The sequence below is a fragment of the Trachypithecus francoisi genome, unplaced genomic scaffold, assembly GCF_009764315.1.
Source record: "Trachypithecus francoisi isolate TF-2019V2 unplaced genomic scaffold, Tfra_2.0 Lachesis_group20, whole genome shotgun sequence".
In the NCBI taxonomy this organism is placed as follows: Eukaryota; Metazoa; Chordata; class Mammalia; order Primates; family Cercopithecidae; genus Trachypithecus; species Trachypithecus francoisi.
In genome coordinates this window covers 51,372,957-51,399,416 of record NW_022681466.1, presented here as the reverse complement: position 1 = coordinate 51,399,416, position 26,460 = coordinate 51,372,957, and the positions used below count along the sequence as shown (strand labels likewise).

At 50.5% G+C, this 26,460-nt stretch overlaps 2 protein-coding genes across 4 annotated transcripts in view; both read right to left on the bottom strand.

Annotated features, from left to right (window-relative positions):
* Window positions 1-1,091: 1,091 nt before the first annotated feature.
* Window positions 1,092-7,189, bottom strand: RNF112 (ring finger protein 112). 3 transcript variants are annotated; one of them, XM_033184317.1, is made up of 14 exons: window positions 6,974-7,189; window positions 6,767-6,807; window positions 5,631-5,916; window positions 5,268-5,474; window positions 5,001-5,132; window positions 4,734-4,838; window positions 4,273-4,323; window positions 3,908-3,964; window positions 3,754-3,828; window positions 3,499-3,616; window positions 3,176-3,345; window positions 3,045-3,098; window positions 2,800-2,874; window positions 1,092-2,686 (listed from the first exon to the last, which is right to left on the bottom strand). In XM_033184317.1, the coding sequence occupies exons 1-14, from the start codon at window positions 7,025-7,027 to the stop codon at window positions 2,216-2,218; spliced, it is 1,896 nt and encodes a 631-aa protein (XP_033040208.1). In that variant the 5' UTR covers window positions 7,028-7,189; the 3' UTR covers window positions 1,092-2,215. The 3 variants fall into 3 exon arrangements, with proteins under 3 accessions (XP_033040208.1, XP_033040209.1, XP_033040210.1); XM_033184318.1 differs by having other exon boundaries at window positions 5,268-5,471; window positions 6,974-7,126; XM_033184319.1 differs by lacking the exon at window positions 5,268-5,474 and having other exon boundaries at window positions 6,974-7,126.
* MAPK7 (mitogen-activated protein kinase 7) overlaps window positions 7,065-26,460 on the bottom strand; it is a 34,101-nt gene continuing 14,705 nt past the window's right edge. The window contains exon 9 of the transcript XR_004430793.1: window positions 7,065-7,189. The gene's annotated coding sequence lies outside the window, so the exon portion shown is untranslated. The remainder of the gene's footprint in view (window positions 7,190-26,460) is intronic.

Below are 26,460 nucleotides of genomic sequence, written 5' to 3'. Positions count from 1 at the left end.
GGTAGACACTGAACTGATGTTCCTTCCAGTGCTGCTGGGTGGGATTCCAGCCAAGTAACACCCTCCCTCTGTGAGTCTCTGGCCCCTCATCCTGAGCCTCCAAAGTCTGGAAGGTTTCACAGCTCATGTGTCCACCAGATGACAGTGGAAGGGCTCAGAGAGATGCTTCCAGAAAGCCTTTCTCCACAAACACTACACAAAGTTAGGACCCTATTCCCACCCTTGGCTCAGACCCTAAAAGAGAGTCACTCTTATTTGTCTTTACCCCACTGAACCCCGCCCTGGCTCTGGGATTTCTCTACATCCTGTATTTTGTACCCAGGCTGTTAACTATAGCTTCACTGCTGAGCCATCTGTTCTAGACCATGTTCCTGCCTCTGCCCACCACACACTTCCCTGGAGCTGGACCTATCAGCCAGAAGCAGCATCTGAAAAGGAGCATCTCAATTTCAGCACAGTTGACCTTAACAAAATGACTTGGGGAAGAACACCAGCTCGGGAACCGGGACTTCGGGGTTCCCCTGCTTCTGTCACTGGCAGCTGCACAGGCTTATCTGAGACTTTCTCTCTCTGGGTGTGCACCTATAAAATGCCAGGATTGGACGCAATGACTGCTGTTGTGATTGAGATGGGGAGCTCGGGAGCGGGGCTGGGAGGAGAATCAGTTGGGTGAACTCCTGGCTGGCTGAGCCCTGCAGAAGTGGTCCTGGGCTCCTCCTTCCTTCAAGGCTTGACCAAGTTCTCTCTCTGCTTATGCCTCCATTCTGTCCTCTCGCTGGGACAGATACTTGTTGACTGCCTGTTGACAGGATCATGGGAAGCAGTTTCTCAGAGAGGAGACAAGAGGAACAAAACCCCAAGTCCTAGTGGAAGAGCCTACAAAGGTGGCCATAACCACTTGGCCTTGGCCTCAGCCCTCTCGCAGCCACTCAATGGGGACCTCTTACATTCACTTCCTCGAATCTATTGAATTCCAATCTCCCTCTTCCCATCTGTGCATTCTATCAATGGATCTCATTGGTTCACCTGCCCCCACCATGGAGTCCTCTGAGGGTTAAATTCTGTTTCAATAATATACTGGGAAGCTGACATTCACATACACACATTTTATTTTTCATAAAATAAAGGATAATGTGCCCACCCATACCCTATAAGTTTCATAGCCTAGAAGTCAGTTTCATATCCTAGAAGTCAGTTTCACAGCCTAGAAGTCTTCCTAGTAGTCAGATTTTCTGTCCCCCAGAGGGAGAACTCCTGCACCCCCAGTTCCCAGGGGACCTAGTGTTTGAGGAGCTGCATCAAGCTGCGTCATCTTACAAGCCCAGGGGAGAAAGGGTGTGTTTAAGAATAGAAGTTGTTCATTTTGTTTTCCTTTGCAAGATTTTGATAGAATCTAGTAGAAAGGCTGTCTGGCTTAGCTCAAAATGCAAGAAAAGGTGTTATTCTTTGGCATTTGGGCATTTCACAGAGGCATGGGCACTCCCCCATCTAAACAGGCTTGAAAAAGGGCATACACCCAAGACAGGTCCTCGGGGAGGCCCAGCACAGAGTGGTTCAGGATGCACAGACAGCCTCCCTGGGGCTGTGGGCCAGGATGTGGGGAAGCCACCTTACTCGGGCTGGAGCAGATTTGGGAAGTCATGGCAGCAAGTTTCTCTGCTCTGGGGTCTGGGCCACAGCCTACTATGTCCCATCTCTCTGTTTCTGCCCAGTGTTCCCTCCTTCCTTTCGTCCCCAGCACCTCATCAGTGCTCCCTGCTCCTGAACACCATGGTCAATCATCCTGGGGCTTCTCACATCTGTGAAAGAACAGGTCTCTCAATCATCCAGGTGCAGACATCCAGGATGGTGCCTGCTTAACTTTCCTACAATCCAGGGTCATCAGGGAAATGAGCCAGGTGGGGAGGGTAGAGCCTCACCTGCAGCCAGAAACCCTGGGATGTAGCCTATCTGTGACAAGGGCAGATCGGCAACCATCTGCAACCAGAAACAGGCCAGGTGTTCTATCCACTGCCCCCAGATGCTGCCTCCCAGGTTCCTAGAGCCATCTTGAGTCCCAGCTCAGCTGCCACCCAGACACCAAGCATTCAACCAGGGCAGGGCAGTGCAGTACGTGGGGGCGCCTTGGAATCCCTGGCATCACCCTCACCCCTCTTGCCTCTCTTCTTCATCCCCACCTCACATCTCTCCCGTCCTTCAACATCTCCTGGGGCGGTTACTCTTCCTGGAGAAGGGGCTCTCGGTCCCCTTCCAGCACCCTCTCATCCTCCTCCTTCTCCATGCAGCCCACTGTGGCAGCCAACCCAGCGCCCACACCACCCCCAACCACGGCGGCCCCTGTGGCCCCCACGGCAGCTCCAGCAGCCACCATCCCGGCCTCTGCAGCCAGTGCAGCTGCTGCCATGCCAGCACCCACCACGCCCCCTGCCAGGCCCATGAGCCCAGCCCCCACAGCACCCCCCACAGCAGCCAGGTGGCCACAGAAGCGCATTGTGTAGGAGTCCATGAAGGCCTTGGCCGTGGCCTGCAGCTCAGCTTCCAGTGCCTCCAAGGTCTGATCTCTCCCCTTGCAGAGTAAGGCCACACCATGGCGGGCCAGAATGGCATCTTTCTGGGTGGAGAGGAGGTTCCGCATGGTGTCTGGCAGGACCCGCAGCGCAGAGAATATGCGCTTGGTGGCTATGTCCTGTGACAGGGAGGGGAAAAGAAGGTGCCCTGACCAGGAGCCCCAAGCATCCTCTCCCTGACCTAGACCCTGCCCGGACCACACCTGCCTCCCGAGCAGGCCCCAGGGCTCACCTGCTGCCTCACGTACTCCTCGAACTCCCTCTTGGCAGCTTCTACCTTCCTCAGGTCGTGCAGTTGAGCAGCCATCTGTCCACGGGAAAACCCAGGCTGCCTCCTTCCTTCCTCCTCAGCCAGGGGCGCCGCTTGTTTCCTCATCTCCACTCCCAGGGCACACAGACCCCCACCCCGGAGGCCTCGGCACAACCCCCACCTCCCTGCCTCCCTGCCAGAATTCTGGATCCCCCAGGGGCTCATACCTCATCCGGAGAGGTGAAACCGGGCCCTGTCCTCCCCATCCATCCTGAGAGGTTCTGCGGAGATACCATCGCCGGGGTCAGGGAGAGCAGGGGCCCAGTGAGTCGCCTGGGTCTCCAGGGAGTTTTCACACCTTGATTTCCTGAGCTAGCTGCTGCCCCGTGAGCAGGCGTCTGTCCCCTCTGGCCACGGTACGCCCCTCGTTCCAGTACCCCTGGCAGCGGCTCTTAGCGTGCTGAGGGGCCGCGCTCAGCACATCTGAGACGTAGGCCCCCAGAAGGTGGCAGAAGTCATCATCTGTGTCTGAGGGAGAGATTTGCATGCTAAGAGACTGCAGGCTTTGGGAGGAGAAGGGGTGTCAGAGGCCAGGAGTGGCGGGTGCTTCGAGGGGCTCGGTTGCCCAAGGAGGGGAGCTGGGAGCAGCGCAAAAGAGGTCCAGCTCTCAGGGACACTCACCACCAGGGCTTGCATGGCCTTGGTTCATCCACCGCCTCCCTGGGGCAGGCAAGAGGCAGCAGCGGGCTCGCTTCCCTTGCAGCAGCTCCTGCACTTTGGGGTATCTGCCAGACAATCTCTGTGAAGCAGCAAGAGGAGTGCTCTGAGCTAGAAGGTCCACCCTCCCATGCTTGGGTCCCTACTGGGACCCCTCCCAGCATTCCCCACCTCTGCCCTGTCCATGGCCCCCCCACCCCATCCCCTTGCACCACTCACCTGGAAGATGTTGCCTACATGCCCCTGCCCTGCCTTGTTGGGGTGGGATGAGTCACGAACTAAGAGGTCCAGATGCTGGAAGAGAAGGGGTCCTGACACCAACAACTGGGGGTGTGGGGCCTGGGACCAATGAATCCAGAGATAGGTATCTCACCTGGATGGGTACCATCCCATAATGCTTGCCCATCACCTCGGCCACGTGGACAAACATCTGGGGGTGGGACACAGACAGCATCAGGGCTGCACCACTTTGAGGACTATGGTGCACCCCAAACCTGTCCCCCCACCTCCCTATGCCTGCTGTAGGAGCCAGGCTTCCCACTTCACAGCCTGGGGTTCTCCTGCCTCTCCCCAGACCAGGCATCTCATGCTTTACTCTCCACCCTCCCTCTTCAACCCTGTTCAAGTGTCATAAAACCCTAGGCCAGACCAGGAGGGCACCTAGTTCCTTCGGGTCCAGCCCCTGGCCTAGTGGGCAGGGCAGGGGTGGGGGTGACCCAACATCAGAGGTCTCTGTACCTCCAGATAGTCCAGGTCTGTATCCTTCAGCTCCTGGGAGGTGTTGAGGATCTGGAATCAGAGAGAACATGTACGAGGGATTACAGAGTCCAGGTGACTTCACTGGGGAAGGCCCTGGTGAGTGGGGAGCTTGCAGGCAGCCTGTAGGTCTCCGAGCATGGGAGAGGCCAGTATGGGGGCCTTGAAGGCTGTAGGACTGGGCTGGCCTCAAAGCTGGAGGCAGACCTGGAGGGTATTGTGATCCATCAGGCCTTCAGCTGCCCCAGGGACCATCAGCCCACCTTTAGGAATAACCCATGTTCCCACCTTCACCAACTAGGAGCACCTTCCCCCTTCCGGGGCAGCCCCAGAACCTGTGAGGACCCCAGACACCAAAGCCTGTGAGATGCTCTGGCCTTGAGGAAACTGAGCTGGAGAAGGATGTGTGGGGTGGGGATGCCAACATCAGTGTCCCCCATCACCTGGTAGGAGCTCAGCATCGTGGTGAGAGCACAGAGCTTGATCCTTGTTTCCCTGCTCAGCTCAGGGCTCATGGCATCCCCTGTATCCACCAGGAACACCGCCACCTATGCAGGGGGTAGGGGAAGACCCAAGGGGCCAGGCCTGCCTTGTTCTCCCACATTCTTCCCAATCCTGCCCCGTCCCATCCCCATCTATCCTCACCCCAGAGATGCCCTTCTTGATTCCCCTTCCCATCCCTGACCTCCTTCTGCCACTTCCCCCCTCACCTTCTTCCCTTCTTTCCCCAGCAAGAAGGGGTGGCTCCACATCCATATGCCCCTGGCAAGGCCATTGGCACCCCACCTACACCCCTGCAGGGATGCTTCTCCTCCTCTCAGCCGGCCGCCCTCACCAGACTCCTGCAGGGGAGAGAAGGGAGAGCAGCAGTTGGTCGGTTCCTTGTCCCCACAGACCAGAATAACAGATCCAGCTTCCCCCAAGCAGGGATTCCCATCCTTGCTCCCCGCCCCCTTCCTGCTCCGCCCTGCCCTCACCAGGCCCGGCAAGCCCTGAAGCAAGTGGTTGAGGAGGAAGGACTTCCCTGAGTGCTGCTCCCCCAGGACAGCGAGGAGGCAGACCGGGGTGTCCCTGGCCAGGGGGTGCTTCAGGCAGCGGTTGATGGCCCCCATCCTAAGGATGAGGCCCCCAGACGCATTGACGCGAACCAGCAGCAGCGGCTCCGCCCTCACAGGACAGGTCTCCTGGGCCAGAAGAAAGGGGCCCCTGAGCATCCAGGACCAGCTCCTGACCCGGAAGCGTGTCCAGCCTGGAGCTCTGGGTGCTGTCCTGATGTTCTAGAATAGGGCCAAAGCCACCCCCTCCTCTTGGGTCTGACTGATTAGACCCAGTCCCCAGACCTGCAGTGCAGGGGGCAGCGGCCGCTGCGGCAGGAGCTTCATCTTCTCGCCCAGGCTCCGGAGGCCCCTCTTCTGCTTGCATATCTTCCGGCACTCAGGGCAGCAGGGAGGCTCACAGCCCGGGACACGGTGCGTGCTGAAGCACCGTATGCAGAAGTCGTGGCCACAGTCCAGCGAGATGGGCTCGCGCAACCTCTCCAGGCAGATGGAGCAGGTGGGGAGCTCCCGGGGTGCCATGGGCCGGGGCCCCAGACCCAGCTCCAACTTAGGGAAAGGTGTGTGGGACCTGTGGGGCAAAACAGGCCACTGAAAAGCAGGATGTCTATCGGGGGCAGGGGGTACCGGCCAGGGTTGTGGTGGAAGACCACAACCTTGATTTGGTCTTGGGACCTTGGCTTGGGAGTGGAGTACCCTTTGTGCCAACCCAGTTTCCATTGATGCCTCCATGGAAAGGCGGAGCTGCTTCCAGAGAGGCTAAGCTCTGCCAGTGCCTCACTGACGTGTGTCCTAGGACCTGGGGGCCTCCGAGTGGGGGCAGCAGAGCAGTGGTGAGAGAGTCTGAGAGGGAGAAAGTCTGGGTAGAAGGGACTCCACCACATCCCAGCCATGCAAATGTGAGCAAGTTCCTTCCCCTCTCTGGGCCCCAATTTCCTAACTGTCCCAGTGGAAAGGATAGCAATATCCCTCATGGGGCCGTTGGGGTGACCATCTGAGAGGAGGCGTGTGCAGCTGTCTGCACAGTGCCTGGTGCAAATGCTTGGGAAGAGCCTCTCCCAGCTTTCTGCAGGGGGCTGCTTCCATGAGGTGCTGACTTCAGCCAGGCCCCCAGGCATGATACCCTCCACAACACTATGCTGCAGGGACAGTGAGGAGAAGGCAGCAGCCTGTGCTGCAGTTGGGCAGATGGCTCTGGATCTTAGAAGATTCCTTCCGCTCTCTGCTCTGAGCTGGCATCTGCCTCCCTGCAGCACCCACCTGCTTCTTCCTGTCCCTCCCTCCACAGCCTGGCGGATCCAGCCTCAGGCGGACAGCCCTCCTGGCTGGGCTGCCGGGCTCTGTGTTCCGGGACCAGCCATTTCAAGTGAACTGCCTGGTCTCACTGCACCCATCCCAGCCTGGAAGGCCCCGCTACTTACCAACTGTTGCCGCTGTTTCCCATGAAGCTCTGTTTCCTCTCCTTGGAGAAAAAAATAATAATAATAAGATTTAGAACAGAATCCAGACTTCTATCTTCATCCTGGGTTTCCAGGGACTCCTCATGCTCCCCGACCCCGCCCATCCCCCACCCCAAGAGGGCTCTTCCCACCCCACTCTCTTTCCCGATCTTAGGACTGAAGACTTGCCCGTTTGCCAAGCCGATGACAAAAGGAAGTGACTGACAAGGCGGGCCTCGGCATGGGAGGCTGGGATGGGGAGAGGGTCCGGATGCAGAGGGGAAGGCCCCGAGACCTTCAACCAGAGGTAAGGATGCCTTTTCTCCCGGAAAGGCTAGCAGGCTGCGGCAGGTGGAAGGTGAGGTTGGGGGATGGTCTCCCCGAGGAGCTGACTCCCGGGCAGAGCTGGAAAAGAAATGTGACAGCCGGGAAAGAGGAGGCTGCTGCTGGACTCACCCCAGGGGGAGGAGACAGGGCTGCGGGTAGCAGGGCTCCGAGGAGGGAGGGATGGAGCCCGGCTCAGAATCCCTGGCAGAGGCTGGGATGCAGGCAAGCCGAGGTGGTGAGTCGCCATGGAGACAGAAGGGAAAGATAAGGACAGGGAGGGGGAGGGGGACAGAGAGGGAGAAGGCGTGCAGTGCACCCACAAACATGGAGGCGCCCTTCGGCGGAACCACGGGCCAACACTGCCTCTACTGGGCCAGCTGAGGTCTCCCCAGGGCCACAGGACAGGGTGGGCAAAGAGAAGAGGTGTGGGAAACAGGAGAGGCTATGACCAGAGCTGACCCAGAAACAAGGGGTTATTCATCCATTCATTCAATGAACAGTTACTGAGTACCCACTACGTTCAGAGCCCCCGAATGCCACCCTACTTCACGTGGCCCTGCACATGCCCCTGCCCTCCCTCAGGTTTATGTCATTGATGCCCAACCCAGCTGCAGCCTTCTTCAGCACCCATGGGCCCTCCACGTCTTCTGGTGTATTTCCCTCCCAGTGGCTTTCACCCTGCCTCAAACTTGAGCAGAGTGAAATATATCAAAACTATGAGCCACCTCTGGATCTTCTAATGGCCTCTTGACTGTACTCCCTTCCACTCCCCAGTGCACAGCCAGCATAGACTCCCCCAGCACAGATGACCTCACACTGCTCAAACACCTTCAGTGGCTCCCTACTACCATCAGATCAAAATCTAAACTCTCCAGCCTGCTGTCTGGGCTGAACCTTCCTTCTACTCTTCTCTCTCGCCCCACTGTTCCCTGCCTCTGCACCCTGGCTTGGTTGCGCTGCTCCTTCTCATCCCTCCTGGGACACCCTTCCAGGCCCAGCACAGGTGCTGTGGCCTCCCTAGAGCCTCCTTCCCTCACCCCTCCCAACTGGGTGCGGTCTTGTTCTCAGGCAGTTCGGGGCTGGGGATGTCTGATATGTGATAAGCTTGGCGCAGCCCAGGCTTCAGAGCCAGGCAGATCCTGGCTTGATTCCTGGTTCAGGGGCTCTGGGACTCCAGTGCACCTCTCTGTGCTCTGAGGAGCCACCATTACCTACCTAAAGCCACTAGTCCAGGCAGCAGAGTCATTTGTACATCTTAGCAGCTAGGATGCAGAAGGGTTGGGGTGAGGTGGGATTCAGAACCTAGAAAAGTTCAGCAGAGACCACCTTCAGCAGGTGGAGACACCCCTGAAGCTGGGGCTGGATCTTGTTCATTTTAGTGTCTGGAGGACCTGAGACTGTGGGCTGAATCAATCAGATTCAGAGAAGCAATGCCATAGACTATATCTCCTCCTGCCCCAGGTGGTACAAGCCCCTGTGTGTTGGCAGCAAAGCCTCACACTCAGGGGATGAGGAAGCAAGCCTGAGCCGTGCCACAGCTCTGCCTTCAGGGCAGAAGGGAGGGTTTTCTCAAGCCCTGTAGCCTTTCATCCTTGCAGGAGAGAAAGCGTGGGCACTGGACTCAGATTCAAGCTCTAAACCTGCCTCCATCCCAGCATGAAATGCTGGTGAGTCACTGCCCTCTCTGAGCTTCCATTTGCTCATCACCAGGCAAAGATGTGAGGAAGCAGATGGGACAATCAGTCTTCACTTAACGATACTTACTGAGCACCAGGCACTGTGTCTCACACTGGGGTACAGCTGGAAACAAGAGACAAAGCTCTGTCCTCCCCCAAATCCCAACCGGACAATGAAAAGGCATTGCTATGATCTGGGTGAGAACCTGGATGCGGGGCGGGTGAGGAGTGGTGTCAGGCTGTCCTGATAAGCAAGGAGGTAGAAAAAGGCTGTCCAGGCAGGGCAAACCACATGTACAGGGCCCAGAGGGGAGGGGACACAGAACCCATTCTGGGGAATGAAGGAGGTCTGGCTAGCCTGGCAGGAATATTTGATGCTAAGATGGGTGCACCAAGGTGAAGGGCAGAGCAGGCCTGGGTCATGTAGGCCCTCAGGGGCCAAAGGAGGGGATGGGGACTTCACCAGTCAGTGTCCCAGGAGGGATCCCGCAGGGCAAACATGTATGGTAGAAGCCTCACTCTTAGGGCTGGCTATATAATTTTATTTATTTTTATTATTATTATTGAGATGGAGTTTCGCTCTTGCCCAGGCTGGAGTGCAATGGCGTGATCTCAGCTCACCGCAACCTCTGCCTCCTGGATTCAAGCGATTCTCCTGCCTCAGCCTCCTGAGTAGCTGGGATTATAGGCATGCACCACGATGTCCGGCTAATTTTTGTATTTTTAGTAGAGACGGGGTTTCTTTATGTTAGTCAGGCTAGTCTTAAATTCCCGACCTCAGGTGATCTGCTTGCCTCGGTCTCCCAAAGTGCTGGGATTACAGGCCTCAGCCACCACACCTGGCCAGTTTTTGTGTTTTTTTTTTGAGACAGGGTCTTACTCTGTCACCCAGGCTGGAGTACAGTGGTGTGATCTCAGCTCACTGCAGCCTCCACCTCCTGGGTTCAAGCAATTCTCCAGACTCAGCCTCTCCAGTAGCTGGGACCACAGGTGCACACCACCATGCCTAGATACTTTTTGTATTTTTTAGTAGAGACGGGGTTTCATCATGTTACCCAGGCTATTCTTAAACTCCTGAGCTCAAAGTGATCTGCCTACCTTGGCCTCCCAAAGTCCTGGGATTACAGGCATAAGCCACGGTGCCTGGCCAGGCTAGTTATACAATTTGCGGATTTGGTGAAAAACGTAACTGCAAAGTCCCCACCAGAAGCAAGAAAGTCTACTGCCTCTTCTCACGGCACACTGCCTCCACCCATGGCCAATAGGCAGCCCCTCCAGATTGCCACAGTCATTTTAAGACATGCTCAATACCTGGATTGGGGGTCGTGGAGAAGCCTATGCTAAGTTTCAGCCCGGGGAGGGGAAAGTCACCACTTTGTCACGCCCTAAGATGCCAGGGGCCAATCCAGCAGTCCCCAGTCCTCCTTGAGCCCACATTAAGGCCTCCAGATGGAGGGGAACAGCCATGGTGGGGCAGAGGTGGGGACACCAGGAGCCTGGGAGTGGGCAGCCGAGAGTCTGTGCTGGGAAGGCAGTGGGACATGGGACACACACAAACCAGCTTCCAAATTCCCAGTGAAGGTGCTGTTTTCCCATCAGACTTCACTCACAAAGCACAAATTCAATGCTAACATGATTGTTTCAAGATGGTGGCCAGAGCACTGAAGTCCAAGCACACCGCCCTTCTGAGCTCTGGTCTTGGAGTGGCTGCACCGGATGCATACCTGTGAAGCTGGCCCCGCCCACTCTGGCTGCTGTATGGACAACAGACTATAGAGGGGCAAGCAGGGAGGCTGGGGGTGCTGTTCGGGAAGTCAAGGCTACCAGTGGAAATACAGATCCACCTGGGATCATACCCAGGCACCTAAAAGAGGGCAATCCTCAAGGCACGGTACAGGCCGATCAGGTGGATAGGAGATAGGAGGAACACCAGGCTTGCTCCTGGATAAACGATGGGCCCTGCTCCTTTGCAGCCAGAGGCCTCTGATGCTATCTAGGGCTCCAAGGGGAACCCCTGGCCCAGGGAGGCCAGCTGTAGTGGTCCTGGGTCCATATCTATGGGCAGCCCCGCTTTATCCATTATGCTCCACAAGTCTCTGAGTCTACGGTCTATAAGAATGTTTGAAACCTAATGGAAAAATGAGGGTTTCCAAACCACAAAAAGAAAATTTCAAAATCAAAAGTAACACCCGCTTAGTTTAATGTCCTAGTACCCCTTACATGATGTTAGCTGGTAAACCCAGCTTGAGTTATCATCTGTAAAGTCAGATTCAAGTCATGAATGCACTGATTCAACACATGTTTACTGAGCACCTACTAAGTGCTGAGCACAATGCTAGGTTCTGAGAAGTCAGGGTGACCAAAACAGAGAAAGTAATGGCAGTAAAGTGTTGAGACATCAACCAGGCATGGTGGCTCACACCTGTAATCTCAGCACTTTGAGAGGCCGAGGTGGGTGGATCGCTTCAGCTCAGGAGTTCGAGACCAGTCTGGGCAACATGGTGAAACCCTGTCTCTCTACACACACACACACACACACACACACACACACACACGCACACACAATCAGCCAGGCATGGTGGTGCACAGCTACTCAGGAGGCTGATATGGGAGGATCACTTGAGCCTAGGAAGTGGAGGTTGCAGTGAGCCAAGATTGTGCCACTGTACCCAGTCTGGGTGACAGAGTGAGACCGTGTCTCAAAAAAAAAAAAAAGTGTTCAGACACCAAGATAAATAATGTGTCTTATCAAAAGATGATCCTATCCTTTGAAAAATATTCATGGCAAAAAACTTCAACTCAAGCTGGGCTGTGGATGCCCCATGTTTTAATGTGTTTGCTCTGATTAGAGAGAGTTCTCCAGACAGTCAAAGGGCCCAGCATCTGCAAAGTTCTTGAGCCTGGCAGCTGAGGCCCTCATTGGAGGATGACTACCCCACGTGGACCACAGTGAACCTGAAAAGGAATGGAAGAAACTCCACTCTGCCTAGTTGCTTGCTTTCTAACTATGGTGAGGCTACCACTCAGGTTTCCCATGGTGCCCCTAAGTGGCCTCTGACCTTCCCCAGGGACTCAATGGGCCAGGAAGAGCCACACTGAGCCAGGCCTGCTCCTGCAAGGTGGACAGGCCCTCAAGGTGCTGTTGGGGGCTGAGCAGTGACTTGAGTGAGAGTGGAGTCCACAGAGAGGGTTGGGGTGGAGGGGAAGTCCTGGGTTTCAGGGGTGGAGCTTGAGCTGTGGGAGGGAGTGAACTGCAGGCCCTAGAGACAGATTTATTTCTCATTTCACCTGTTGTCCATTCATTCACCAACAAATATTGGCCGAGTTGGTGTGAGGTGCTTCTACCCAGCAAAAAAATGCCAGGAATAGGGCCACAACTCACCCAGACAGGATCACTACCTTCAAGACCTTGCACAGACTCAAAGAGTATGGACCTGGGAGTCCCAACGCCCACTGGGCTGGTCCTGCACCATCAACTAGCTCCATGCCATCCATCCTGTCAGACCTCTGCCCAAATCCAGCCCTTGGCCTCCAGATTCTGAAGCTGAAAGCTCCCAGCACCTGCTCTCCCTCTGCTTCTTCCACTCCTGTGAACCAGGCTCCTGGTGGTCCAGCTCAGGCTGCTGACCTGACTTCCTGACCTCTGGCTCTAGCTTCCAGGCTGGAAGTTGGAGTGGAGGTAGACTCATTTTTTGAAAAACCACCCTCAGGAATCAAAAATACAGTTTTCCAGACTGGGACCCTGTTTGGGGAGGTTTCTGAGTCCCTTGATGTGGGCAAGAGCCAGCTTCACACACGAACACACATGCACACACACATGCATGCATGCACACACCTGGTGAGCCCTCCCCCAACATAACCTTCCATGTAAATCCTCACACATACCATACACATATGGTCAAAATATTCCATGTATCCCACACTCTGCTCACACACTGTGCCACATGCACATCCATGACTCCACCTTGCCTGATACAGACCCACAGTGCTCACACACACACAAACACACATACACAGTTACATCCTCACAACTGCACTTGCACATCCACATCCATTCACATGCTCACTCCTTCATACTCACACACAAATACGTGTGTACCTTCAGGCCTCATGCTCATGCACATTTACACACAGGCTCACTCTTACTGCCTTACATGCACAGGCACGCATCATACATCCTCACCCAACAGGCGCTGTTCCAAGCACTTTATGTGATAAACTCACCCCGAGTAACACAACCCATGAGGGAGGTACTATATCACTTCCATTGTATAGATGAGGGAACTGAAGCACAGAGAGGTTAAGCCACTTGTCTAACACCACACAGCTATTAATGGCAGAGCTGGAATCCAAACCCAAGCCATCAGGCTCCTCAGTCCAAGCTCTTAGCCACTACATTCCATGGTCTCTTTGGTGGCAGAAATAAAGTTAGTTATTACAATAAGCCTTAGAAAGAGTTTGTAGTTTTGCTGTGTCTCAGTTTGCAGTTACTTGCCTCAGAGGGGGATAAAAATCAGTCCGGCCTCTGTCTATGCAGAATATTGGAAACAGGCAACTGAGTTCTGACTGGTTCTAACCCCAGCTTGCTGTGTGACCTTGGGCAAGGCCCTGATCTTCTCTGGGCCTGTTTCCTGATGTGTAAATGTTGGAGAGAGGGGCAATGAGATCAGAGGTCCCTTTGGGTGGAATGCCCCCCGTCCTCTCCCACCTCTTAGCCTGGAAGCTGGCCTTCATGAAGCCTGGCATTGTGGGCACTGCGCTGGTAAGCACTGGGTCTTAGCCTGTTTCTGCTGCAATAACACGATACCACAGACTGGGTAATTTATAATGAGCAGAAATGTATTTGGCTCAAGGTTCTGGAGGCAGGGAAGTCTAAGAACAAAAGGCTGCATCTGACGAGGGTCTTACTGTTGTGTCATCACATGGCAGAAGCCATCACAGAGACAAGAGAGAGAGGAAAGGGGACCAAACTCATCCTTTTATAAAGGAACCCATTCCTGAGGCGATAGCATTAATCCATTCCTGAGGTGACCTTTAACCACCTCTTAAAGGTCCTATCTCTCAAACCATTGCACTGGGGACTACGTTTCCAGCACTTGAGCTTTGGGGGACACGGTCACCATCTTGTTCATCTACCCACTCACCCATCCATGCATTCATTCATTCTCTATTCCTCCAACCATCTATCCACGCATGCGCTGATTATCTACCTATTTATCCATCCACTCAATCACCCATGCACTCATTATCCATCCGTTAATTCATCTATGTATCCACCATTCATTTCTCTTTCTTTTTTTTTTTTTTTTTGAGACAGAGTCTTGCTCTATCACCCAGGCAGGAGTGCAGTAGCACAATCTCGGCTCACTGCAACCTCCATCTCCTGGGTTCAGGCAATTCTCCTGCCTCAGCCTCCTGAGTACCTGGGATTACAAGTGTGCACCATCACACCCGGCTAATTGTTTTGTATTTTCAGTAGAGACTTTTGTATTTTTAGTAGAGATGGGTTTTCACATGTTGGCCAGGCTGGTCTTGAACTTCTGACCTCAAGTGATCTGCCCACCTTGGCCTCCCAAAGTGCTGGGATGACAGGCATGAGCCACCACACCTGACCTCATTTCTTATATTCTTTCATCCATCCATTCTTCAACTACCAATCCATGCATGCACACATGTAAGATTTACTCCATCCATCCACCCAGATATGTACACATCTTTTCATCCATCACTCCTCCACCATCTGTGTATCTACTCATCCACCATCTATTCTTACTCTTATCCATCCATGCATGGATTCATCTATCTGTCCATGTTACAAACATTTATTGAGCAATACACCAGACATCATACTAGGCTCTGGGAGTAGACTGATGAGCCTTCAGGGTGCTTCCAGTCTACTGCGGAGACAGAAAGGTCAATAAACAATTACTGGGTGATGAGTTCTCTGATTAGGTAGAGTGAGGGGAGACGCACAAGGCACAAGCAAAGGCACCTTGCTCAGACCTGGGCACTTAGGAAGGCTTCTCACACAGGCTGCATCTGAAGGATGAATATGAGGTGGCCAGGCAAAGGAATGGGGACAGGCAAACAACATGTGTGGCAGAGAGATCAGCCCATGCAATGACCCAGAGCTGCAAGATAAACAGCTCACCTGGAGTGTAGCATGTGAAGTGAGGAGAGGTAAGGGTGACGGGCCAGTCACAGAGAGGTGTGTAAGCCCTCCCCTTGGTGTCATCCGTTAGTCCATGCCCATATATTGCTTTCTTGCAGGGCTTGAGACACCTCCTGTCCTGCTGAACCAATGGCCTCTGGGTGCTGCTGGCTGTGGTGAGCTGGTGTCCATGCCAACATGGCTGCCTTCCCCATCTGGGTCCTAACCCTGGCCCCAAGGTGCAGCAGCATCTACTCCCTGTGGCTGCCCTCCTCCTGTCCCCCAGGCCCAGTGGCCCTCCTTGCTCTCACCAAGGCTGTGTCTGTGCCAGATCCCCTTGTGTGAGCATCAGAGGCCAGGCCTTCCCATCAGCAGCTGGAAGGAAGTCAGAGCTCCCCAGCTTTACTTCTGAAGCCCCCCACCATCAATCTGGTACTAGGCATCCTGAAACAATTAATAATAGTACAATTATCCAACATTTGCTTAGCAATTTAGGGTTCACAATGTGCTGTCATGTGCCCTACTACCTCAACTGATTCTCATAATACAGTGACTATTAGCCCTGCTTTCTGAATGAGGAAACTGAGGCTTAGAGAGCTAAGGAAACCTTCCAATGACAGCCCTGGAAGAAATAAAATGCCCTGAATCCCAATCCTGGGCTGTCCCCTCGTTTCTGGCCTGCTGTGTGCTGTGGTCTCCCAACATTCACACCTCCACACCTTTGACCCAGCCACTCTCCTCGCCTGGAATGCCCTTGCCAGTCTCTGCCTGCCTACCTGAAACCCATCACCCAGGCCCAAGTTGGCTCAGAATTTCTACAGGGAACCCTTCCACATCCTTCTCTCTCCTCCCCTTTGCTGTTCAAACTTATGAAATGCCTCCTATATACCAAGCACGTACCAAGAGTGATGCCGGATGCAGAGACTACAACAAATCACAAGATGTGGTCTGTGAAATAAGATTTGTAGGAGGGTTATCGGTCTGAATTGAGCTCCTGGATAAGCTCCAACAGACCAAATGAAAATGGATTCACTCATGCTGAAGTTTCATGCTACAAAGCCAAAACTAAATTGTTTATCTGATCTTCCAAGAAATCAGGACACAGAGAGATAATAGCCAAATCCCCAAACAGGCCACTTTTAGCCAGCATGACAGGAAGTCCCCTCTGCTTTAACCTTTACAAGGAAAGCAACTTTGAAATCAGTCTGCTTTTTGTTCTGTCTGCTTACTTCAACCCTTTCTGCCTATAAAGCCAATCTCCTCTGTTCAGCTCATTAAATGATCATTCTATTTTATAAGAATGAGGTGTTGCCCAATTCTAAAATTTCAAATAAAAGCCAATTAGATCTTTAAACTAAATTTATTGTCATTTTGTCTTTTGACAGGTCCCTGCCCCGAGGAGCTCAAAGACTATGTGCAAACAAGGAAGCAGCTGCCTCACAGCACAGCCCCTGCTGTATAGGAGCTGCCCAGGGAAATGTGGGAGCCCAGAGGAAGCCCCTCACTCAGACTTGGGAGTCAGCAAGGCTCAGTCTTACAGGATAAGGGAGTTAGCAGGGTAAACGTTGTTGGGGGCTGGGACTGCGGACACAGGGCACAGCATATGCAAAGGCCTGGCAGTGAGTGGACAGGGCAGGTTCAGTGTGGGTGCAGCTGGAGCACAGGGTGAGGGCTGGCAAGAAGGAAGGATAGAGGCAGGGTGAGGGGACCAAGGTCAGTCAGCAGGGAACAGACAGATGATGGAGGGCCATGGGACAGATTTTTGGATTTTCACTGCATGTCAGTGGAGCCATAAACTATTTTAAGCAGGGATACATGTGAACAGATTTGTGTTCTTGAACCATTACTCTGAGCGTCCACTGGAACAGACTGGAGGAGACACCTTGCTACTTTCAACAGCCACTTTGCATTAGGCACCTTTGAGTACTGACCACATCCTCGAGCTAGGCCTCTAGGGACAGACATCTAGAGCATTGCTAACATTTTGCTATAACAAATAGCACTGTAGCACATATTACTATTCTTACCCCGTTTCCACTTGGGTGAGTATAATTTAACGATATCTTGTGAACACAGAGCAAAATCATACATATTGATCTTTGCCAATTTTGGCTATAAATGTTAAAGGATTATTTTTATCTTTTATTCAGGGAGTTTTTGGGTTATCTATCTGCCATGTCAAAAACAGTTTTATTTTATTTTATCTTTTTGAGATGGAGTCTTGCTCTGTCGCCAGGCTGGAGTGCAGTGGCACCATCTTGGCTTACTGCAACCTCTGACTCGGGGGTTCAAGCAATTCTCCTGCATCAGCCTCCCAAGTAGCTGGGATTACAGGCGCCTGCCACCAAGCCCAGCTAATTTTTAGTAAAGACGGGGTTTCACCATGTTGGCCAGGCTGGTCTTGAACTCCTGACGTCAGACCGACATTGGCCTCCCAAAGTGCTGGAATTACAGGCGTGAGCCACCGTGCCGAGCCTTGTAGAATTTTCAGATGCTCATCGAGAGGTAGGCACAGTAAAGATATCAGAAAGGGGAGAAAGAAGCTGAGGGTAAGGAAGGAGGGGCAGGAGGCACCTGGAGACTGGAGCCCCATCTTTTTAACCCTCACAACCCTTGAGGTGGGTATAAGTCCCCCACTACCCTGCACACACACAATTTTACAGATGAGAAAACAGAGACTTAGAGAAGTTAAATTATTTCCCCAAACCTCATACCATTATCTCATTTGAAGCTTCAACAGTGAAAACAGTCAGGCCTGGGGTAGCCCAACAAACATTTGCTAGATTTATTGACAAAAGTGGGAAAGACGAAATTCAAATATGGGCTGCCTCTCCAGAGTTATGAAGCATGGGGCACAAGAAGTGGGGTGGGGGTGGGAGGGTGAGGACAAGAAGGTGGGCTTCAGAGGCAGGGTTGAAGCAGGACATACAAGTTGGGAGGCACTAGCTGATGGGGACAACAGGGGAGAAGGAAGTGACAAGAGTCAAGTTAGAAGACACCTTGAGCACCCTTCTGGATGTCCACACTGGCTAGCAGTCCCTGGCTGCTGGCAGCCAACCTACCATTATGCATCATCTCCTCTCCTCCAAGTCAGAATTGAGACCAGGCTCCAGACCCCTCTCCTCCGCTGTACTACCCCCATTCCAACTTGCACACTGCCCATTAGGATCCTGGGACTGGAGTATCCAGGCAGTCAGCCAGGAAGTTGACAGATGTGGCCAGCTGGCCCCTGTGGAGCAAACTTCCCCCCACAGACTATGCCCAACTGGATCCAGGTCCCATAGACCCCTGTGGAGTGAGAGGCAGCCCCTTGCAGCTGGTTTGATAGGCAGAAGGCCAGTCTGAATAGAGCCAGAGGCCCGCTGCAGTCCAGGCCTCTCCATGTAAGCCTCTGGTGGCCCGCTGACCTACGCCATCTTTCAACCTGACTGGCAAGGTTATGTGCATCCTGGGCAGCACCCAGGCTTTGGCACCAAACAGGCCTTGGTTCAAATACTGGTTCCACTTAACTCACTAGGCAGAGTCACTTTTCTCACTCAAGCTCAGTTTCCTCAGCAGTAAACCTCAGCAGTAAAACTGAAGATATAATTACCCCCATATAGGGTCAGTGCAGAAAGCTTGGTGAACAGCAGGCACTCAATAAATGCTAGTCTGTTTTTGTTTTTTGAGATGGAGTCTCGCTGTGTTGCCAGGCTGGAGTGCAGTGGCACCATCTTGGCTCACTGCAACCTCCGACTCCCTGGTTCAAGTGATTCTCCTGCCTCAGCCTCCCAAGTAGCTGGGATTACAGGCACACGCCACCATACCCAGCTAATTTTTGTATTTTTAGTAGAGATGGGGCTTCACCATGTTGGCCAGGATGGTCTCAAACTCCTGACCTCGTGATCTGCCCACCTCAGCCCCCCAAAGTGTTGGGATTACAGGCATTAGCCACCGTGCCCGGCCAATGCTAGCCTGTTAATCAGCCTTGGAAGCAAGTCTGGGCCACTTACCTCAGTGTGCCCAGATCTCCCCAGGCATCAGCCCTGCCCCAACTTGGATCTCAGACCAACCCCCTCAAGGCCTCTCCTCTTTTTTTTTTGTCAAAGGAAAATCCAAGAGATTCTTACAGAAGGACTTTTTACACAGTAGGCCTGAGGACAGATATCCAACAGATAAAGAAGTACAGTTTTCCATTAGTTTATTACAATGATAATAATGATCATGTCTATTTACTAGGTTCCTACTATAAGCTGAGTCCTTCTAACAACAGAATCTCCAATCCTTCCCACATTTCTCTAAAGGTGAAAATATTGGCTCCATTTTACAGATGAGGCAACTGAGGCTATCCAAGTGACCTGCAGCCAAGCCTATCTCCTATCTAGTCTCTAGCATTTGTTTCTCTCTCTCTTTCTCTTGTAGACACACAGTGTTTCTTCTTCCTCTCTCTCTAACCCCGTTTGCTCTCCCCATCACACCACCATAATCCAGGGCCATGCAGAGCAAAGCAGCCACAGCAGTCATGTCCTTAGCAATCCATAATACAGCATGTTTGTTGACAAAATGAATGTGGAGTACAGTTAGGCAACAGGAAATTAACACCTGACCCCAGAGGTCAGGAAAGAGGGTGTACAAAAGCTGAAATGTGCTTCTGCTTCTTGACACTGAGTCTGATGCCAGAAAGAGCAGAGGTTCCCCACCCACATCAGGCAGCCCTGGACTGCTTGACCATGACTGATGATCCAGTGCCAAAGAGGAGGGAGGTGACCATGGAGCCCAGGCCACCCCACCCCACCCACAGAGGCCATCAGGGACAGATGATGGTGTCTGAGAACACTCAGGCCATCAGTCCCTCCCCTGCCTCCCACCAATCCATTTTCCACCTGGCAGTCAGCCCGATTTTTTAAAGATGCAAATAAAAATGTGTCCCTCCTCACAGGAAGCCTGCTGTGGTGCTAGGAATCTGGGTGGTAGTTCCCAGGTACACGTTTGGAAAGACTGGTCTACGTCACTCTATGTAACTTATGCCTCATAATTCTTTTTAAGGAACTTCCACTTGTGGGAAGATGGAGTAGGTATATTTTTTCCTATACTTCCTGCTAAGTACAACTAAAAACCTGGGACATCACATACAAGACAGACATGGGAAGACTCTGAGAGGTGGAGAAAAGAAGGCAAGCAGGCCAGGGACCTCAGGACTGAGGATGGTGGTGACTCTCCTGGGCTTTCTTTTTGTCTCATTATCCCAGAAAGGGTACTGGAGAAGCTGGCAATCTGGAAATGCCAATAGCCACTACAAAAAAAAAAAAAAAAAACACCTCAACAAAATCTGCTATCTGAAGGACCAGGAAAAGGGTGGCCTGGCAAGACAGAAAATTCCTAGGCAATAAATACCCTACTGCAGCCAAACGCCACAGGAAAGCATGCAGCCCCATCCACCCATGCCACAAAGGCTGAATGGGGAGCCTAGACCTCCCCCTCACTAGGCAGTAACAAGGAGTCCCAACATCCCCAGCTGGGTGGTATCAGAGAAGGCCAAGTAGGGAGCCAGAACTTGCATCCCAGCCATTACAGGTGCTCTCCCTGACCTTGCAGTGTGAGTGGAGACCACGTGGGGAGCTGAAACTTGCACCCTGTCTAGCAGTAACAGGGAATCCCCCTCTTAAGTGTCAACAGAAGCAAAGTGAGGAACTTGGACTTCTACCCCCACCTGGTGGTACTGAGGCAGTGCCACCCCTCTCCCAGAGGGGTGTCAGAGGAGGCCAGCTAAAACAAGTTTAGGCCGGGTGTGGTGGCTCACACCTGTAATCCCAACACTTAGGGAAGTCAAGGCAGATGAATCACTTGAGGCCAGGAGTTCCAGACCAGCCTGGGCAACATGGTGAAAGCCCGTCTCTACTATTAGGTTGACGCAAAAGTAATTGTGGTTTTTGCCATTAATAGCAAAGCTGCAATTACTTTTGCACCAATCTAATAAAAATACAAAAATTAGCCAGGCATGGTAGCATGCCCCTGTAGTCCCAACTACTCCAGAGACTGAGGCAGGAGAATGGTTTGAACCCGGGAGGTGGAGGTTGCAGTGAGCCGAGATCACGCTACTGCACTCCAGCCTGGGTGACAGAGCAAGACTCTGTCTCCAACAAACAAACAAACAAACAAAAAACAGGTTTCAATGAGACCCAGCATTTCATAACATAATACAAAACGTCCAGGTTTCAATAAAAAAGTATTAATCATATAAAGAACCAGCAAATCTCAAACTGAATGACAAAGGATAACTGATAGATGCCAACCCTGAGATGACTGGGATGTCAGGATCAGCTGACAAAGATTTAAAATGGCTGTAATAAAATGCTTCAATGAGCAACTGCAAACACACCTGAAACAAATGGAAACATAGACAGCCTCAGCAAAAAATAAATAAATAAATAAATAAATAAAAATAAAAAAAGAAAAATTAAAAAAAGGAGCTACAAAGAACCAAATGGAAATTTTAAAACCAAAAAATGCAATACTCAAAATAAAAAACCTCAGTGGATGGGCTCAAGAGCTGAATGGAGAGGACAGAGGGAACAATCAGTGAATTCCAAGACAAAACAATAGAACTACCTAATCTGACAACAGAGAGAAAAAAGACTGGAAAAAATATGAACAGACTCATGGACCTGGGCAACTATTGTACCAAAAAGATCTAACATTTGTGTCACTGGAGTCCTTAGAGGAAAGAAGGAGGGTGAGGCAAAAAGAAGTACTCAAAGCAATAATGGCTGAAAACTCCCCAAATTTGACAAGAGACATAAGCCAACAACAGATTAAAAAGGTGAGCAGGCCGGGCACGGTGGCTCACGCCTGTAATCCCAGCACTTTGGGAGGCCAAGGTGGGCGGATCACGAGGTCAGGAGATTGAGACCATCCTTTCTAACACGGTGAAACCCTGTCTCTACTAAAAATAAAAAATTAGCCAGGTGTGGTGGCGGGTGCCTGCAGTCCCAGCTACTCAGGAGGCTGAGGCAGGAGTATGGCATGAACCCAGGAGGCAGAGCTTGCAGTGAGCCAAGACTGTGCCACTGCACTCCAGCCTGGGCGACAGAGCAAGACTGTCTCAAAAAAAAAAAAAAAACGGCGAGCAAATCCCAATCAGGATAACTCCCAAAAATTCATAGCAAAACACATTATAAATTTCTGAAAACTAAAAACTAAGAAAAAATATATAAAGCACCTAGACAAAAACACTTTATTTATAGGGGGAAAGCAATTTAAATGACAACAAACATCTCTTCAAAAACCATGGAGGCCTAAAAGATGTATCACAATATTTCTCAGGAAAAAAAAAAAAAATCTCCAGGACCACATGATTTCCCTGAAGAATTCTACCAAACTTTTACAGAAGAATTAACACAGGGCCAGGCTCAGTGGCTTGTGCCAATAATCCCAGAACTTTGGGAGGCTGAGGACAGAGGATCGTTTGAGCCCAGGAGGTTGAGGCTGCAGGGAGCCATGATCACACTACTGCACTCCAGTCTGGGTGACAGAGTTAAGATCCTGTTTCAAAAAAAAAAAAAAAAAAGAATTAAAACTAGTTACATACAATATCTTCCAGAAAATAGAAGGAAAGAGAAGGAAGTGCTTCCCAATTCATCACAAGGCTATTATGACCCTGTATCACAACCAAAGATGGTACTAAAAAGATAAATATCCAGACCAATATCCCTCATGAATAGGTGCAAGAATTCTTAACAAAATATTACCAAATTGAATTCAGCAATATAAAAATAATTCTATACTATGACCAAGTGTAATTTATTCTAGAAATGAAAGGTTGGTTTGACATTTGAAAATCAATCAATATAACCCACCAAGTGAATAGGCTAAAGAAGAAAACCCATAGGATCATATCAATCAATGTGGAAAAAGTATTCGAAAAAATTCAACACCTCATGAATGATAAATTGTCAGAAAAGTAGGAATACAGGGGAAATTTCTCAACTTGATAAAGAGCCTCTACAAAAAAAACTACAGGTAACATTATACCTAACAGTGAAAGACTGAATTCTTGCTTTCTTTTCTTTTTTTTTGTTTTTGTTTTTGTTTTTTGGGACAGGGTCTGACTCTGTTACCCAGACTGGAGTGTGGTGGTGCGATCACAGTTCACTGCAGCCTCCACCTCCTGGGTTAAAGTGATCCTCCCACCTTGGCCTCCCAAAGTATTGGGATTACAGGCATGAGCCACCACACCTAGCCTTGGATGCTTTCTTGCTAAAATCAGGAACTAGGCAATGATATCTGCTCTCATCATTCTTATTCAACAAAGGATTAGAAATTCTAGCCAGTGCAATAAGAACAGAAAAGGAGATAACAGATACACAGATAGGAAAGGATGAAATAAACTTCCCCCTATTTGCAGATGACCTAATTATCTATGTGGAAAATCCTAAGGAATCTACAAAAAGAAGAGGAAAAAAAAGAACTTGACTTCTATAAATATTAACTTAAAGTGGATCACCAACTTAAATGTAAAATTACAAAACTAGAAAAAAATAGAAGATCTTTGGGACCTAGGACTAGGCAAAAAGTTGCTAGATATAACACCAAAAACGCAAAGTTGACTAATTCAACTTAATCAAAATTTAAAATGTTTGCTCTATAAAAGACTGACCCTGTTAAGAGGATAAAAAGACAAGCCACAGAATGGGTAAAAATATTTGCAAACCACATAGCTGACAACGCACTGGTATCTAAAATACATAAAGGTCTCTCAAAACTCCAGCAGAAAAAAGCAAATGGTCCAATTAGAAGATGGGTGTGGGGAGTGGGTGCAGTGGCTCATGCCTGTAATCCCAGCACATTGGGAGGCTGAGGTCAGAGGATTGCTTGAGTCCAGGAGTTAGAGAGCAGCCTGGGCAACATGGCAAAACCACGTCTCTAAAAAAAATACAAAAATTAGCCAAGCGTGGTGGCGCATGTCTGTAGTCCCAGCTACTTAAGAAGCTGAGGTGGGAGGATGGCCTGAACCTAGGAGGTTGAGGCTGTAGTGAGCTGAGACTGCACCACTACACCCAGCCTGGGTGACACAGCAAGCCCCTGTCTCAAAAAAAAGAACATGGGAAAAGACATGAACAGATTTTTTACTGAAAAAGATACAGATGGCAAACAAGCACATGAAAAGATGTTCAACATCATTTGCTATTAAATGATTCAAATTAAAATCACAAGATATCATTACATACCTATAAGACTAGCTAAAGTAAAAAATAACGACAATACTAAATTCTGGCAAGGATATGGAACAGCAATCATTCATTGCTGGTAGGAATACAAAAAGGTACAGACACTTTGGAAGACAGTTTAGCAGTTTTTTTACAAAACTAAACAAAGTCTTAACCATATGACTCACCAATCATGCTCCTTGTTATTTACCCGAGTTGAAAATGTATGTCCACACAAAACCTGCACACAGACGTTTATAGCAGCTTTATTCATAATCACCCAAACTTGGAAGCAACCAAGATGTCCTTTATTAAGTGAATAGATAAATAAACTGGGGTACATCCAGACAACTGCATAGTATTCAGTGTTGAAAACAAGTGAGCTATCACACCATGAGAAGACATGGAAGAACCTTAAATGCATACCATTAAGTGAAAGAAGCCAATCTGAAAAGGCTCCAAATTATTATATGATTCCAGCTATATGACATCCTGGAAAAGATAAAATTATGGAGACAATAAAAAGTCCAGTAGTTGCCAGGAGTTTAGGGGGAGGAAGAGATGGTTGGCAGAGCACAGAGGATTTTTCGGGTAATATATAACACAGGATCAATTTAAGACATCTAATATCCAACTAATAAAAATATCACAAAGAGAACAGAGAAAATGGAGGAAAGAAATAGCCAAAGAAGTAATAGAAAATAATTTTCTCAGAACTGAGGGACACAAACCTCCACTTGCTGGCGAGCACAATGAAAGAGAAAAGACTTAACCCCAGGACTCATCAAACACAGGGCTAGGCTAGGGACTGCTGTTTCTCCATATACGGCCTCCAAGTACCCCTTTTATCCCAATTATACACATGCATTTGTTTATTTAACAACAAAAAGACCTCTAATCTGTATGCTTTCTCCCCAGTTAGATAGCATCTACACATCAAAGTAAAATCAGGAACCTAAGTTACATATCTCAATATACCCTAATCCCAAAGGCCCTTGGGATCAAGTTCAAATGTTTTAGCCTACATTCAACACCCTCTCCATCTCTAATCTGCCTCTTCTCTCTGCCACACCCTGAACTCCATCAACTGATCTTATCCCAAACTATAAAGAAGTGGGGAGAGACACCAAATCCCTCCTAAAACCTTCCCCCATGTTAGAGAAATAAGATACAGTGTTCCTCACCACAACATGTCTGTGTCTGCCCTTGGACCCAGAGTTTGCCATTACCATCTCCACACTACGGCCTTCTGGACATGCCCTGTCCCAAACTTTGGCCCCACTCCTGCCGCTTTCCTGCTTCATTTTTCATAGTACTTATCATCATTTCACTTACTTTTATTTCTCTTCCGTAGGTCCAGGAGGGCTGGAGATTCTGTCTTGTGCACGGATGCCTACAAAGGGTTAAAGAGTGCCTGGTGCTTCGAAGATGCTTGTTATGGGATGAATTGTGTCCCCCAACATTCATACTGAAGCTGTACCATGCAGTACCTTGGAATGCGACTATATTTGGAGATACAGCCTTTAAAGAGGTAGTTAAGGTAAAATGAGGTTACGAGGATGGGCTTGATTCCAATCTGACCTCATATTCCACAGCACCCACTCAGAATACCACATCCGTGTCCTGCCAAACGATGACTGTGTGAGCCCCTGCCCTCTCTCTTCTCTTCACTTCGGGCAGCCCCAGGCTTCACCCCTCGTCTTCCAAACAGTTGTTCTCACTTTGCTGCAGCAGCGACCTCTGGGAAAGGGCCCTTGAGTTTGGGCAGCTCAGCCAAAGTCTGTCCTTCTGGCAGACAGCCCCTCTCTCGGAGCCCCTTTGCTTGGCCTGGGTTGGAGGGGCCCACCATCTCTTCTCCCTAGGTGTTCTCTGCTTTGATGAGTTTCCTTCAAACCTCTCCTCAGGCTTCTCTAGCTCTGGATACAGGAGGGTAGATAAAGGAGCAGTCTAGCTGCCTGCCAGCAAGACACACAGGGAGATGTCTGCACCTGCAGAGAGAAGAGAGGTCTTGTCCTTAGCTGTTGTCCAAAACAACAGAAAAAGCTCCACTCCACAGGCGGCTGTGCTTTTAGAGGAAACCAAAGTAAGACCTTGAGTCAGTCAGGGTCCTCTCAGGAAACAAAGGGTGAACTCAGCTGTTTGGGTTTTATTTTGTTTTGTTTTTTTCTTCAGAGAATTTAATGAAGGGACTATTTACTTGGGTGTGAACATTAAAAAAACCAACACGGGGCATTGAGGCATCCTGGGACTAGCAAGGATGAGAGCCCTCATCATCCCAGCCTGAGGGGCAAGGGGAGGAAACTGGGTTACTGGAGACAGTGAGGGAGGTTGTGGCAG

Bases quoted from the DNA above. Each gene is read 5' to 3' on its own strand.
- RNF112 (XM_033184317.1), bottom strand. From the start codon at position 7,027: ATGCCGAGGCCCGCCTTGTCAGTCACTTCCTTTTGTCATCGGCTTGGC. The intron at 4,839-5,000 runs GTGAGGGGGGAA...CCCCCTGCATAG, and splicing joins TGGGGAAAGAAGGGAAGAAG to GTGGCGGTGTTCCTGGTGGA. The intron at 4,324-4,733 runs GTGATGGGGGAC...CTCTGATTCCAG, and splicing joins CGATGCTGAGCTCCTACCAG to ATCCTCAACACCTCCCAGGA.